The sequence below is a fragment of the Budorcas taxicolor genome, chromosome 7, assembly GCF_023091745.1.
Source record: "Budorcas taxicolor isolate Tak-1 chromosome 7, Takin1.1, whole genome shotgun sequence".
Lineage (NCBI taxonomy): Eukaryota > Metazoa > Chordata > Mammalia > Artiodactyla > Bovidae > Budorcas > Budorcas taxicolor.
The window spans coordinates 6,430,663-6,446,670 of record NC_068916.1 but is presented as its reverse complement, the minus strand read 5'-3'; the positions used below and the strand labels follow the sequence as shown (position 1 = coordinate 6,446,670).

At 60.1% G+C, this 16,008-nt stretch overlaps 1 protein-coding gene across 3 annotated transcripts in view; it reads left to right on the top strand.

Annotated features, from left to right (window-relative positions):
• Positions 1-14,551, top strand: part of KLHL26 (kelch like family member 26) — a 28,199-nt gene extending 13,648 nt beyond the window's left edge. The window contains exons 2-4 of one of the 3 annotated variants that reach the window (XM_052643047.1): positions 8,020-8,202; positions 10,517-12,094; positions 13,106-14,551. In XM_052643047.1, the coding sequence (XP_052499007.1) occupies positions 8,020-8,202; positions 10,517-12,094; positions 13,106-13,157 (1,813 nt within the window). In that variant the 3' untranslated portion in view covers positions 13,158-14,551. Of the gene's footprint in view, positions 1-7,801; positions 8,203-10,516 lie in introns of those variants that run through there. The other 2 variants (XM_052643048.1, XM_052643046.1) reach the window with 2 other exon arrangements.
• The last annotated feature ends 1,457 nt before the right edge of the window (positions 14,552-16,008 follow it).

The following is a 16,008-nucleotide window of genomic DNA, read 5'->3' as shown; positions in this document are numbered from 1 at the left end:
ACTGTCCTGCAGGCGTGGGGAGGGAGGAGCCGCGGACAGACAAGGCAGGGGTGGTCCTGCGCGGGGATGCCCTGAGGACCAGGTGGGCAGGTGTGGCCTGGCACTGCTTTGCGGGGCTCAGGGCGAGCATCTCTGGGGGTGCTGTGCTCCCAGACTGAGCTCACAGGGTGCCCCAGTTGTGCCCATGGCCTGGCTCTTGGAGGAGGCAGAACAGGTGGGAAGGCGTGATTAGTCTCTGCCCCTGCCTGGCCCGCCTGGCCTCCCACAGGGTCCACAGATCCGCCTTGGCACTGGGCATCCTGATTGAAATTACAGCAGAAGATGTAGGAAGCAACAAGCATGGTCTAAACAACCTAACTGCTAATGCTGTGGAGAGCGCCCAGGCTCAGGGGCACATGGGGTCTTGGGCCCTGGCCAGATTTGCTTTCTCTCTGGATCTCTGGGCCCCCGCCGTCTCTCTCAGCGGTTTGGCATCCTGGCCTGCTGGGACACTGCTGTCAGGACCTTTATCTGCTCCTGGGTTCTCCACTTGTCCACCCAGCAGCCCTGCTCCTTGGTCTGCTGCCCAGAGAGCCTGGGGCTCCAGCTCTGCCAGAGGCCCACAGGCTGCCCCTTACTGCGGGCCTGCGGCTGCCTGGGGGTGAGGCGGGCGGAGCCGGGCTGGGGCGAGTGGTCCCAGGAGGAAAGGTACTGACGTTAGCATGGGGGCTGTAGGCCAGCCCGCGCGTCTGAGGGCTGCTGCCAGGTGCCAAAACACGGTGACTCCATCCTTCGGGCTGCGAGTGCAGGACCCAGAGCTGCGAAATATTGTGGTAACCACAGCAACAGTGGCTTGCGGGTGTCTGCCTTTGGGGGCCATGTGGGACCCTGGCTCAGACGCACCTTTTATCCGTGGAACTGTGACCCCAGGGGTCAGCATAGTGGCCTTGGCCGAGTCAGCAGCTGCAGAGGAGCATTAAGTGGGAGTAGCCTGAGGATGTGGGGGTGGGGGCACTCCGGGCCTCAGTTTCACCACCTTGAAGAAGACACTTGCCACACTGCCCTCCTGGGCTGTGCCCCGCATGTGCTCCGTCAGCGAGCCTGCTGTGTGAGGGGTCAAGCGGGCGGGAGGAGCGGCCAGAGAAGCTTCCGGTGTGGTTGGACAGGAGACCAGGGGTGGTGGTGTGAGAGACAGGCCAGGGAAGTGGCAGGTGGGCGGCCGGTGCTTCTCCGTCTGCAGCCCAGCCCCGTCCCCAGCCCCCGTGCCCCTCTCTGGTCTGTCCCCCATCTCTGGGTCTCTCTTTCTCCCTGGGTCTCTGTTCCCCCGTCTCTGGGGCTCTCTCTCTCTGGTTGCTTTCTCTCTCCCTGGTTTCTTCTTCTCTGGGTCTCTCTCTCTCTCTGGTCTCTCTCTCTGTCTCTCTTTCTCTCTCTGGTCTGTCTCTCTCTCTGTGTTTCTGACTCTCTCTCAGGGTCTCTGGCCCCCTGTGTTCCCCCCCACCCACCACAAGTGCAGCGTCTTCCTGCTGCTGTACCCAGGACGCTGGGGCGGAGTGGCCTGGAACTCCCTGGTACTGCGTCGGCTGGGGCGCGAGCCAACCAGCTGTGCTGCGCTGCTGCGCTCCATCGAGCCACATGGACAATAAAACCAAAATTGGCTTTGAAAGTGGAAGTGCTCTCCGTTTTGAGGGGAAGTGAGGGAATTTGCATGTCAGAACAGTATGTTAAAGGGGCAATACCGTCAGACTGTTCTGGCCTGAGTTTTGGGCTCCATGTGGGGGTGGGAAAGGATTTTACAAAACCCCAAAGAAATGTTTCCATGAAATTCTTTCTTGTTCTTGCCTCTTCTCTCTCTCTTTGTTTTGGACATTCCAATGAAAAGAGCTTTCCGGGGCTTCAGATCTCTCCTGTGAGCTTGGGAAACCGATCGTGGAGACCAGGGCCAGCAGGCGGGTGAGGGCAGGAGGCAGGGAGCGCCCACCATGCCGAGTGCTGTGCCTCACAGCTCTCAGCGCCCCTGAGGGGCCTGTTACTGTTCACGTGGCCCCGCACCTCCCACGGCGGCCCCTCACTACGCCATTATGCCTTGGACTTGGGTCCCCTCAAAGCAGGTTCTGAGGCAATGGCTCTAGCCCATGGTGTATTTTGGGCTGTTGACCTCATGAACAACTAAGGGGGAAGGAGGGAGCCCAAGCAGGGGGTGCCAGCCAGGATCTGGTGACAGCGCGGGCAGTGGGCTTTACTGGCTGGGGAGGCCCTGGGGATCCTGCCATGGGTGTCCCGGGCGGGCTTTCCCCCCACACAGTCCCACCAGCCGCCAGCCCTGTGCAGGGACACCCTTAGGGAGCAGCCGCCGTGTCCCCGTGTCACGCCCGGGCCTGCACATGCCCGAGGGTGCCCGATGACAGTGCCAGGGGGACATGGTGTGCGGGCTGGGGTCAGGACAGCAGGGGGCATGCCCTCCGTGGCCAGATCCAGGCTGAGGGTGCAGCTGGGGCGGCCTGCAGAGACGCCCTGACCCGGCTGCTGACGCACTGGCTCCGATGACTCAGCGCGGGTGACCGTGGCTCGGGTGGCTGTCTGGAGGCTCGGACCAGCTCAAGGCCTGCCGCCGCCGCCGCCTTCCTGGGGGCCGTGGCCCCGCCTCGCCGCCGCCCCCTGTCTGGGCCGGCCTGAGTAACGGGCCTTCCCTTAGTCATCGGGCCCAGGCTCCGGCCCTCCCTCCTCCTGCTGCCCACCTCCGCCCAGCCACGCCTGCCTGTCTGTCCAGGCCAGCTGCCTCTCTCCCTCCCCGAGCTCCCCAGATACTGCGAGGTGTGTGTGTGGGGGTAGATGTCAGGGCGTCAGAGACAGTTGTCCCATTTCTGAGATGGGAGGAGGAAAACAGCCTCCTGAGGTGCTGGGCACCTTGCTGGCGGCACAGGGAGGCGGGCCTGGGGAGGGCGAGGCATGCGCAGAGAGGGGCTGCTTCCTGCCCACGGGGCGCAACGTAGGCTCCACGCCCTGTAAGCAGCAGTGCTCTGGGCTGGGTTGGGGTTTTCTGGGCTGAGGTGTCCTAAATCCCACATTGTTACTGTTGTTTAGTTCCTCAGTCGTGTCCGACTCTTTGCGACCCCATGGACTGTAGCCCGCCAGGCTTCTCTGTCCATGGGATTTCCCAGGCAAGAATACCGGAGTGGGTGGGTTGCCATTTCCTTCTCTGGGAGATCTTCCTGATCCAGGGATCGAACCTGCATGTTCTATGCTGGGAGGCGTATTCTTTACCTCTGAACCACCAGGGAAGCCCTATAGGAGATTTTTAATGCTCAGAGTATGCACGGCCTCCATGCTCAGCTGGAGGGCAGCCCTTTGTGCTCTCTTAAAGGGTGTTTAGTTTGTTTCCCATCTCCAGGCCCCAGCGAATATCCTCACACATCTCTCAACTTGCACAAGTAAGTGTATCTCAGAAAAATCCTGGAAGCAGACTTGCTAGGTTGAGAAGATGAGCCATTAGAATTTTGCTAGGTCTCTCAAACTGCCTTCCTGGGTGTTGACCCATTTCAAACTGCCTCTGGGAATAGACAAGAGTGTCTGCTGCCAGATGGCCTGCCTGATGACTCTGCCCCCCCTCCCCCCCCGAGGGGTGAAGCCAGTCCTTTGGGAAGCACACTTTTCTTATCATAAGTGAAGCTGACTCTGAGGTCCTTCCAAGAAGATGTGCTTCATTTCCCATGAACCATCAGCCCACAACCTTTGCACATCTTTCTGTGACATTGCTGGCTTTGTGTTGATTTCTTGGTGCTCTTTATATATGAAGGACCACAGTAAATATATACTCAGGGACCAAGCAGCTCCAGGATGAAGTTACCTCAGGTGTGAGATCTTTCTTCTGGTGAAAATATGCATGGGTGTACCAGTCCCCAGGGCTCAGTGGAATCACAGGAAATCCTCCTACCTTGCCTCACACTCTCAGAGGAACTTCGAAGAATAAACTAAAGCCAGCTAAAAGCAAAATGGCAAAGGCTGGGTAGTGGGAGTGTAAAAATGTGTGAGGCGAGGTGTCCATGGAGAGGCCAGCCAGGCTCAGTTGGCACCTGCCATGAGCCAGCGCTCTGTGGGTGGTTCCAAGCTTCAAGTTCCCAAGCACTTGGTCCCGTTCAAAGGCAGGTGGGCAGCTTGTAGGGGTGGTGGCAGGGTGCAGCCCCCCACTGGGCCTGGCCAGCCCAAAGTGAAGCTGGGGAAAATAGGGAGTCTGCCGTCCCTCATTTCCTGGGAGGTGATGGGGGCCCTGGAGCCTCTTGGCAACCTCTGCCTCGTTTGAGAGCTGAGAAAAATCAAGGCTCAGAGGTCTGAGGAACATGCCTGAGTCACGTGGCTGGCAGATAGCAGGGCGGCCTTGGAGTCCTGCCCTCTCCACCTCACTCCAGGTGCCGGGGCCTCGAGTGGCGAATGCTGCGGTGCGGCCCTGGCAGGCTTTTCGAGTGGGTCTGGCTGAGATGAGTCTCCCAGGCTTTGGGTACTGGCCCAGCCTTCCAGACACTGCTCAGGGCTAGGCTCCAGGTTTGCATGACTCTAGGAGATCCTGGCGATGCACGTGGCATGCTGGTGCTGTGTGTGCATCACTTTTCACCCGCAGCTCCTGCTGTGCACACAGAGTGGTGTCTGTGGAGAGTGGCTCTGTCGTCCCTGGAGTCACCTAGTCCAGCCGAGTCTGCGTCGATGTCTTAACACCGTCCCTGGTTTGAGGTGGGCCTCTTCTCCACCGCCGGGCCCCGGGAGGGAGGTTCCCATCAGCTATCGCTGATCCTAGGCCGCTGTGCTGCGCAGGGAAGATGGCGCCTGGCCCCAGGCAGGGGGGGGCCCGTTGTGGGCTGGAAGGTGACCCCGCACAGGGATGGCCCTGATGGAAGCCAGGCTATAGGGCCAACACCCATACCAAGCCCCTGTGCTCCCAGGGAGAGGCTGGGCGCCTCTGTCTAACCTCAGGGGTGGCAGAGCTGGGAGGAGGAGAAGCTGGGGACATCCCCACTTTCTGGCCTCTGCCCCTCTCTGCTCCCAGCTCCTGTTCCCTCCTACAGGACACTGACAGGCCCGTTCTGGATAATTTGACCATGTTGGGTCCCCGTTTCCCTGACTGTGTGCCTGGCAAGGGCCGGCTGCTCTGTCTCATTCATTCTGTGTCCTCCCACCCTTGGGAGGGGACCATGGGGCTGACAGAAAGCTCTGAGGAGCTCAGGATGGACCCGAGCACCTCCAGGATACTTGGAGGCTCTTGTGGGACATGGTGTTGGCTCCGGCAGTCCAGAGCCCATTGTGGAGTGTCGGCGAGAGGACACAGTGAGACCCTGTCCCTGGAGATGTCCTGGCCAGGGGATGGGTGCAGTTTGAGGTCCTCTGAATCCCGAGGATCCGTGATCTTCAGAACGGGGTCACTTGCGGGCCTTGGGAAACCAAAAGGACGGAGACCTGGGTCCTGGCAGTGGCCCGTCCAGGACGGATGGCCTGGACAGAGCAGCACTGGGAGAGGTGGGGGCATGTGAGGTGGGCGTGCACTCCATTCAGCCAGGCTAGAGACTCAGGGTCCTCCTGGGCCCCTTCCCTTCCCTCCTTCCACAGTCTGCACACCCAGCCTCCAGGCCTGGTTCCTGGCGCCGCTGGCCCGCTAGCCTCTCCAGCGCAGATGCTCTGAGTCGCTTGTGTTCCTGCCTCCGGGGACAGGAGGGCTTTTCACTCAGACCAGGTGGTGTCCCCCGACACGTCCCCACACCTTCGGAATCCTGAGCACCTTGCAGGTCTGTGGGCAGCGCCCAGGGCCCTGCACCCCCTCTGCCCGTTGACTTAGTTCATCTCCTTTCTTGAGGCTTCTAGAAGGGCCACTGAGGTGGGCAGCCTGTGCAAGTTGCGGACCTCCTGTCGGCAGCAACTGAATGCCGTGTGCTTGGCCCCGATCATGTTTGGGGAGCTGGTGGGCAGTGGGAGCCGAGAAGCCTTCTTTCTCCTCCTGCATTCTTGGAAGGACCAGTGCCCACATTCCTGGCCCTCATTTGTGGGCGGGCGTCTGTCCCAGGAATGGGAAAGCACGCTCCAGAGAGCTGGGGCCATGGGAAGTGAGCAGGGGACTGGGGTCGCTGGCCTTTGCCTGGGTGAGGGGGGCCTGGGAGAGCCCTGGGAAGGTTATTGGCTCCATGGAGGCTGAGGGGCATGTGCCTTTCTTTCTTTTTTTTATAAGTCTGGAGCTTTAAAAACATGTATATTTATTTGACTGGGCTGGGTCTTAGCTGCGGCGTGCAGGATCTCCGATCTTCCTTGCAGCACGTGACTGGTGAACTTTTAGTTGTGGCGTGCAGGCCTACTTCCCTGACCAGGGATCAGCGTGGCCCCCCTGCATTGGGAGCTCGAAGTCTTAGCCGGGGAAGTCCAGGCGTTGTCTGTTTCTGTTGCATTTGGAGGATGAAGTGATACATTAGGGCCTCCTAAACTCTTAACTTATTTATTTTTTTTACTTTAGTGTTGTTTAGTTGTTAAATTGTGTCTGACTCTTTTGAGGCTCCATAGACTGTAGCCATCCAGGCTCCTCTGTCCATGGGATTTCCCAGGCAAGAATACTGGAGTGGGTTGCCATTTCCTTCTCCGTAAACTCTTCACTTATTGATGCATTTCTGCAAAAGTTTTCCAAGATGAAATAGCAAAGGGGATGAAGGGGAGTGAGTAGGAACAGTAGGGATGGAGCCACAGAGGGCCTTGTGTACTGTGAGGCCCTGGAGGTCGTGGCTGCCTTCACACAGGACCTGAGAAGGCTCCAAGGACCTTGAGTTTTGTCTTGTTTTTCGGGTGAAGTTCATATAACATAAAACTCACCATTTTAAAGAGGATAATTCAGCGGCGTTAAGTGCCTCGACAGTGTTGTGCAACCAGCGTGTCTTTCTGGTTCCAGAACGTTTTCATCACTCCAAAGGGAACCCTGGGTGGGCAGTCACTCCCCACCCTCCACCCCCAGCCCCTGGCAAGCACTGACCTGCTTTCTGTCTGTGGATTCCTGAACATTTCATATAAATGGAATCATGAACATGCGACCTTTTGTGTCTGGCTTCTTTCACTTAGCCTGAGGTCTTCTAGTCTCTTCCCTATGGTAGCCTGAATCAGCTCCATTCTTTGTCATGACCGAGTAATATTCCGTCATATGCATACACATTTCATTTACCCATTCATCCACTGGTGGGCATTTGGGTTGTGGCCATCCCTCTCCTTTTCAAAACTTTATTTTTATTATAAGACAGCCTTTGCCTTGAGCATCCTCATTTTGATGGGATGTGCCAGAATGTGTCTTCCTTCTCCCATCCCCCCAGCAAGCTGCCCCCACAGGTAAATCCATCTTCTTGAGGGCAGTTATACTTGGTTTTATGGCTTCTTTATATTGGCCCCAGGGTGACAGGAAGATCCCATGCAACCTGCTGCTTCCTCAGCTCGGGTTCAGTGCGCCTGTGTCCTCCTACTGCCCTGGGTCCATGGGGTTGGGACGCCCCAGCTGGTCCAGTGATAAGAACTCCACGCTCCCACTGGAGGGGGCCCGAGTGTGATCCCTGGTCCTATCAGGCAAATGGCCACGGGAAGCAGAGCAGCGGTGACTAGGGGCTGTGGGGGACTGGCAGTGGGCATGGGTCTGCCTTCGCCTCGCCGATAGCCGTGATGGTTGCATAACTTTGTGAGTGGATTTTATGCCACTGAATTGTACCCGGCAAAATGATGACTGTTATATGAATCTCACCCCAATTAAATTAGAAGGAAAAGGATATGTGGGAGCCTCTGTGGGTCTTGCATGAAACCTCGCCTATTTCATAGGCGACAAATGGAGTCTGTACGTGCACCTCCACTGCCAAGGCCAGCCAGCGGGCAGGTGGCAGTCACCACTGGGACCCAGGGCCGGCTTCCGCTTCTCAGGGATGGGTTCTGGCAACTTCACTTCCACCCAGGGCAGCTTCCTGCCAAGCCTGCTCAGGGCCCCTGGGTGGAGAGCAGATGGCTCCATGGCCTCTCAGCTGCCTGCCCACCTCTGCTCCCCCACAGCATGGCTGACAAGAACGGGGCCCTCAAGTGCACCTTCTCGGCCCCTGGCCACAGCACCAGCCTCCTGCAGGGCCTCGCTGCCCTCCGCGCCCAGGGCCAGCTCCTGGACGTCGTGCTCACTGTCAACCGAGAGACCTTCCACGCGCACAAGGTGGTCCTGGCTGCCTGCAGCGACTACTTCAGGTGCGCGCGGGCCCCGGGGTGGAGTGGGGGCACCGCCCGTCCCAGAGGGACCATCCCAGGGCTGTGCCTCCAGCTGCATCCAGCCCAGGATGGCTTTGAGGGAAAGAGGCTGAGGTTCGCCCATCTCTGGGTTTAGAGAGAAGCCAGATGTCCAGTAAGCCCACAGGTTTTTCCAGGTTTGCTGCTTGTTCAACCCAGGGGGACACAGAGCAGACAAGCCGAGCATGCCTGGGGGCAGAGGTGGGAGCCCGCTTAGCAGCTTCTGCCCTGCGAAGGCGGCAGGGCGCCGTTGGGTTTTCATTTTGTCTTTGATGCCTGCTTGTGCCTAACGCTGTTCTGGGCCTTGAGAATTTGGCAGTGATCAAAGGCATGAATTCTGCCCTTGCGAGCCTGTGTGCAGGCCGGGGGATGGATGGTACACCTAGTTGGCAGCCCCTGTGGGTGCCAGACTCTGTCCAAGATGCCGTGTTATGAGTAAGGCCTTGCTGGGTGTCTGGGTCTCTCTGCCCCGAAGTCTCTTTGCTGAAGAGCTCGGCTGGGCAGGGGAGTGAGGGTCCCACCCAACCATTCTTACCCGTGGAAAGCTGTCACAGCTTGGGGACAGTCTCCCTCATTCCCTTAGTGACCAACTGGTCAGCTTCCTCCTGCCACCTGAGAGAGCTGGGGTGCCACTTGGGGTGGTTCTTCAGCCCCAATTTGCCGGCCGTCTCTTAGAGTCCCAGCCCAAGTGCCCACCCTGGGCCTCACGGTCCTTGCAACTGGGGTGCCTTGCCTGATGCGCCCCCTGGCTGCCCGCCCCACGGGCTCAGAGAGGCCGTTCTGGGGAGCTGGAGCAGCCAAGCCATCTGGGGCGCTGCTTCTATTTTTATTCTGGATTTGGGGACGGGCGGGCCGGCCGAGCCAGAAATGCCCTTTAAAGGCTCCTCTGCGCTGGCACTGCAGTCGGAGAGGCCTTAAAAGGCAATGCTCCCTCCCATCGCCGTGATCGCTTCTGCCTTCGATGGGCTGATGGAACTTGTGGGGACACGAAGAAGCGGGGTCCGGGGGCTGGTGGAGCGCTGCTGCCAAGGGTTGGGTGGTGGTTAGTCGGTGGCCCCCGGCTGCCCCCAGCTTGGCTGCCTCTGCTCCTGGCCTGAGCTGGGCCCACCCAGCGGGGACTAGGGGTGCGCATCTGCCAGGCGGTGTCTGAAGTTCTCCCCTCAGGCAGCTGTCACGGATGTGTGCTGATGGGAGTGACAACTCTGATAAGGTGCCAGCTGGTCCCATGAAGGGACCCTGCCACTCTCCATCTTCTAGAACTTGCCAGGAGCCCTGAGCAGGCACTGGGGTTCTCACCCCTCTTCCTTGTAGGGGACCCTCTGGAGCCGTGGGGGGCTGGGACCCAGGGCCCGTGTGTCTCATCAGCACTCACGTGAATACCGCTTCTTGGAGCAGGAGCGCGTGGCGGACAGAGCCGGGGTCACTTGCTGCTGGGGTGGGGCTCACAATGGACTGGTGTTCCTTTAGGCCGTTCTCAGGGGGCTTCTCCGACCACCTAGGCCTCGGAGATGGCAGGGACCCTAGCATAGCTTCCTGACGGGCCCTCTGACCTGGGGACTCTCACCCCTCTCCAACCCATGTGACAGTGACCCAAGACCCAGGCTGGGGAAGGTGGAGCCTCCTGCTCCGGTGGGCCAGGCTGTCCGTGACCCGCGGCGCACACTGCCGTGGGGGACCCTGCTCTGTCTTTGGAGCTTGCCGCGGGGGAGCTCTCCCAGGGCGGGTGTTAAGGTGGGCCAGGGGGACCCGTCCTCAGTCAGTCCAGGCGCTCAGCCATGTCTGACTCTCCGCGACCCCGTGGACTGCAGCACACCAGGCCTCCCTATCCATCACCAGCTCCCGGAGCTTGCTCAAACTCATGTCCATTGAGCTGGTGATGCCATCCAAGCATCTCATCCTCTGTCGTCCCCTTCTCCTCCCGCCTTCAATCTTTCCCAGCATCAGGGTCTTTTCCAGTGAGTCAGTTCTTTGCATCAGGTGGCCAAAGTACTGGAGTTTCAGCTTCAGCATCAGTCCTTCCGAAGAAAGTCCTGTCCTCAGAGTCAAAGCCAAACCCAAGATTTGGTCTCCTCTTGTGGAACTGCACCCACCCCGCAGCTCACAACCCTTGGTCTTCACCCTCTGAGTCCGTGGGCCCTAGCACTGCTAACCTCTGGGTTAGGCTGGGCAGGGCCCCTCGTGGGGACAGTGTCTGGGGTGTGGGGGCCAGGCCTTCCCGGGCAGCACACGGCCCCTGGGCTGGCCTGAGCCTCCACGCTGTGTTTCCAACCTTCAGGGCCATGTTCACGGGTGGCATGCGGGAGGCGAGCCAGGACGTCATTGAGCTGAAGGGCGTGTCGGCCCGTGGCCTGAGGCACATCATCGACTTCGCCTACAGCGCCGAGGTGACCCTGGACCTGGACTGTGTGCAGGACGTGCTGGGCGCCGCCGTGTTCCTGCAGATGCTGCCTGTGGTGGAGCTGTGCGAGGAGTTCCTCAAGGCCGCCATGAGCGTCGAGACCTGTCTGCACATCGGCCACATGGCCACCACCTTCAGCCTGGCCTCGCTCAAGGAATCAGTGGACGCCTTCACCTTCCGGCACTTCCTGCAGATAGCCGAGGAGGAGGACTTCCTGCACCTGCCGCTCGAGCGCCTGGTCTTTTTCCTGCAGAGCAACCGGCTGCAGAGCTGCGCCGAGATTGACCTGTTCCGGGCGGCCGTGCGCTGGCTGCAGCACGACCCAGCCCGGCGCCTGCGTGCCAGCCACGTGCTCTGCCACATCCGCTTCCCGCTTATGCGGCCCTCGGACCTGGTGGACAACGTGCAGACGCTGGACATCATGGTGGAGGACGTGCTGTGCCGCCAGTACCTGCTGGAGGCTTTCAGCTACCAAGTGCTCCCCTTCCGGCAGCACGAGATGCAGTCGTCACGCACCGCCGTGCGCTCGGACGTGCCCTCGCTGGTGGCCTTCGGTGGTACCCCGTACACAGACAGTGACCGTTCCGTCAGCAGCAAGGTGTACCAGCTGCCCGAGCCGGGTGCCCGCCACTTCCGTGAGCTGACGGAGATGGAGGTGGGCTGCAGCCACACGTGCGTGGCAGTGCTGGACAACTTCGTGTATGTGGCCGGGGGCCAGCACCTGCAGTACCGCAGTGGCGAGGGCGCCGTGGATGCCTGCTACCGCTACGACCCCCACCTCAACCGCTGGCTGCGCCTGCAAGCCATGCAGGAGAGCCGGATCCAGTTCCAGCTGAACGTGCTGTGCGGCATGGTGTACGCCACGGGGGGCCGCAACCGGGCCGGCAGCCTGGCCTCGGTGGAGCGGTACTGCCCGCGGCGCAACGAGTGGGGCTACGCCTGCTCGCTCAAGCGCCGTACATGGGGCCACGCAGGCGCCTCGGCGGGGGGCCGCCTGTACATCTCGGGTGGCTATGGCATCTCGGTGGAGGACAAGAAGGCCCTGCACTGCTACGACCCCGAGGCCGACCAGTGGGAGTTCAAGGCGCCCATGAGCGAGCCCCGAGTGCTCCACGCTATGGTGGGCGCCGGCGGCCGCATCTACGCTCTCGGGGGCCGCATGGACCACGTGGACCGCTGCTTCGACGTGCTGGCCGTGGAGTACTACGTGCCCGAGACGGACCAGTGGACCAGCGTCACCCCCATGCGGGCCGGCCAGTCTGAGGCTGGCTGCTGCCTGCTGGACAGGAAGATCTACATTGTCGGGGGCTACAACTGGCGTCTCAACAACGTGACCGGCCTTGTGCAGGTGTACAACACCGAGACGGACGAGTGGGAGCGCGACCTGCACTTTCCCGAGTCCTTTGCCGGCATCGCCTGTGCCCCCGTGCTGCTGCCCCGGGCCGGGGCCCGCAGGTAGCTCCCCAGACCCCGGTTACCGGCTTGGCTGTCTGCTGTTTCTGCCAGGGGCTTGGTGGGCGCAGGTTCCCGCAGAGAACTGGGCCGCCCTACCCCTGGGCCGGCCTCCTGGGGCCTGCTGCGTAGATACGGCACCCTCTGCGCCCCTGCTTCCTTCCTGAAGCAGATTCTGGCTCCACGCCCTCGGGGGGAGCCTGCCAGCAGCGTGGCTGACGTGCTGTGGCCGCCAGCTCACACCCAAGGCGGTTTCCTCGCCCACCTCATGTTCTCCCTGGCGGGTGGGAGTAGGGGTCTTGTGTGTGGCTTTGTCTCCCCTCTCTCCCCTCCCTCCGCCTGGAGGTCTGAGACATTCAGATGCGAACTCATTTGATCCTCCAGTTCCCCCCGCCCACTCTGAGTTGCATGTGTCTTTTTTTAAAAAAACACACCCCAGATCTCTGTGACACCCAGGAGCAGGAGAGGCGGCTGGGAGGTGCCTGACTCGGGGTGGCCAGAAGGGCATGTTTCTGCCTCCCCAGTGAGCCCGAGCTGCTGAGTGGGAGGGGACCAGTGCTCCTCTCCATTCCTGACCTGGGTCCTGGCACCTTCAGGGTGTGCGATCGCCTGCTTTCAGGAGGGAAAACCACAGCCACCTCCCAGAGATGGTCCTTAGGGGCCTTAGGCCTTCCGTTTGGCTCTGGGTGACGTGCAGGGCCGTAACAAGAACAGGGCTGAGGCTCCTCGTCCCTGGCCCTGTCCCACGAGTGAGCGGGGACATGGGCCTCAGAATCTCACAGCGCATCTGTCCCGTGGTTTTATTTCTGCCCCTTTCTAGCCCTCTGCTCCCCCACCCCCGCCCTGTGTGCAGGTTGGCGTGCCGCCGGGCCTGTGCCCACTTGGTGCGGGAAGTCAGGCAGGCTGTGAGGCTGCTCCCTACGAGGGATTTGCGGCATCTGTGGCCACGTTTGTTTTGGAGTCTAAACCTCAAAACCTCTTTTTTTGTTTGGTTCTCTTTTGCTTTTTCTTAAGAGGCCAGCACTGCTGTCTTATAAACGAGATTTGTACCCTTGGGGCAACTTAAAGTGTCTCTTCTGCTGCTAATGGACGATTGATGTCGTGTCTCTGTGACCCTCGCGCCATGTGAAGAATTGACCTCAGACCTTAGCAGACGTCGCCGCCTATTTTCCTTATATTTAATAAAAATGTTATGGTAAAAAGATGGAGTGGGCCCAGGGCTGAGCTTGTGGGGCATGACGGCATGCAGATTCCTAATGGCCTTGCATGTTGGGGGCTTCTCTCCCCCCTCCCCCTCTCCTAGCCTTGCAGAGGAGCAGGACCAGCCTTTGGCTCAGAGCCGTGGGGGCAGTGGGCTTCCCAGGCGGGGCAGTGGTAAAGGACTCGCCCGCCAATGCAGGAGACGCAGGTTTGATCCCTGTTGGGGAAATCCCTGGAGGAGGAAATGGCAGCCTGCTCCAGGATTCCTGCCTGGAGAATCCCATGGACAGAGGCTGCCTGGAGGGATATAGTCCATAGGGTCGCAGAGTCGGACATGACTGAGCAGATGTACCCGTGCGGCTGTGGGTGTGCAGCCAGGCCTTCCACTTCCAGTGGGGAAGACAGAGGGCAAACCCGGCCCAGGAGGGGCGGCCTTGGAGGGACTCTTTCCATGTTGCTCCTTGTGCCTGGTGGCCCAGCCCCCTGCCATCAGCCAGCCCCAGAGCTCCTGGCGGGTTCTGTTTCCATCTACTCAGTCGCAGGACTCCAGGGTGGGCAGCCAGGAGCCCTCTCCCCAGAGGGTGGGATAGGGGAGAAGCAGGGCGGGTCCTCAAGGAATGATGTAGTCACCGTGCTTTCGTATGGGCCCCAGAGCTCCGTGGATTGCCCCCAATCCCTGCTCCTATAGCAGGCCTCGCTGCAAACCCCACTGCTGCCTCGTGGAGAATGGAGTTTTCTGACAGCCTCCTGAAAGGGCCGGCTTCTGGGATCACCCTCAAAACGCACCCACAGGCCCGGTGCTCCTGCGCCATGGCCGCCAGGGTCCAGGGGTGAAGCGGAGTCCGTGTGGGGGCAGGGGGACAGGGTCGAAATAGAAACTAGATGGGGAACCTGTGATGAGTCCACACTGCCAGCGTAGAAATGAAAAGAGCAGCCCTCGGGGATTTACCAGAACATTCCAGCCCTTTCTCATCCCCACCCCCCAACCTGAGCTTCCCGCAAAGAGAATCCTTCCTTGCTAGAGGCATGGCCCCTTCAGGGGGGCAGTTAGAAGCCCTTGCCAGCTGCAAGTCCCCCCTAGCTCAGCTCACACCTTAGAACATCTTGTCCCCAGTGAGCTGGCAGGGATGGCGGCACGGAGCAGGGGGTGGGGTGGGGGCTGCCGTATCTAACCGGGTCGATTGTGCATAACCGTCTGGGCTGGTTCATGGAATGTTCCGGGGGCCCCCTGCCCCTCCCTCTCCATACCCACCCACGAACCCCCCCATCCCCAACGAAAGGAAAATTATTTTTCGTACTGTAAACTTTAAACACGATAAAGCTGTTTCTAATTTAGCAGAAACTGGCTTGAGTCTTCACTCTTGGGCACGTTTGCGTCCTTCAGAGAGAGGCGGACCATGTGTGCACATAGGCACGCAGACCCTCACACGCACACCTGCACGCAGGCATCTGACACGCCCCTCCACGTGGTCACGCTCACGCCCGCAGGTAGCCTGCCCCTAGGCCTGTGCTGCGCGCCCACGCACAGTCACACACGCGCTCCAGGGCCAGCCTGACCCTCCTCCACGCAGCGCCGCGCAGAGGCCTGGAGCTCACCACCCCGCCACCTCCTTCACCTTTTGCCCAGAGCAGCTTGGGCACAGAGGGACTGAGTGTGTGGAGATCCCCTCGGCTTCCAGACGTCCTGCTTCCCTGCCGTGGCTCTGGATGCGGCCGGCAGGAGCCTTCCTCCGCACCTGGGCTCGGGCTGTGGGAAAACGCCCTCTCCCGGGACGGTGGGATGGAGGCCCGAGAGAGGGAGGCCAAGTGTGACTTCTGGGGCCTCACAGTGAGCGAGGGCCAAGGGGGCCTCGGGGGAGCCGTGTGAGGTGGGAATCTGCCCCAGACCTGGCTAGCTTGGAAAGCCGCCCCTGGCTTCATCTCTGAGAACGCAGCCCCAGCTCCTCTGTTCTCACGGGCCCTGGAGAGTTTGCTTCTCATGGTGGAGCCTCGGCGCACGGGTTTTATTAGGGGCACCTGGCCATGTATCCCGAGAGGCACAGCCTGAACGTTTGTTGCACAAATGAGAGCTTTAGGGGTGGGGAGGTAGCAGCAGAGCCTGTCTGGCTCCAGCATCCATGGGCATGATGGGCCTGCAGACCCTAGGGGCAAGAGGGCCACGAAACCAAGCTGCTGCCCACAGTAAAGGCCCCAGCTTAGTTCTTGTGACTGACCCGTGCTTGTTGCCATCCTAGTGGCCATTTCACCCCCCTCACCAATAGAGCCACGGTTTGGTGCCCAGCCTCAGGGGTTAATTTAGGATTTGGCTGAGCCATTCTTGGCAACATCTTTTGTGGGGGTTGTTGTCGGTCTGGGCATGTTTCCCAGTTCTGGCCAGCAAGTTTTAAGGGGGAGTCTGGGGTTGGGGTTTCTGGACACAGAAGAAGTGCTGCTGACCCCCTCCCTCCCTTATTATTTCCTACAAGGACACAATGCCAGGAGCTTCTGCAGCCATCTTGTGGCCATGAGGAGCAAGTTAAGACACACACAGAAATGCCGCCTCCCAGAGCCCTGAAATCATGGGGGCACCAGTCCCACGCTGGAACCTCTAACCTCCAGACTTCTTTTTATGAGAAATCACAGTGTCTGTGTTGCTTAAGATACTAGTGGTCAGATATTCTGATAATTGTAATTCAAACAGTTCCAAAATTATAAGTGTAACAGATGCTGGGGTTTCC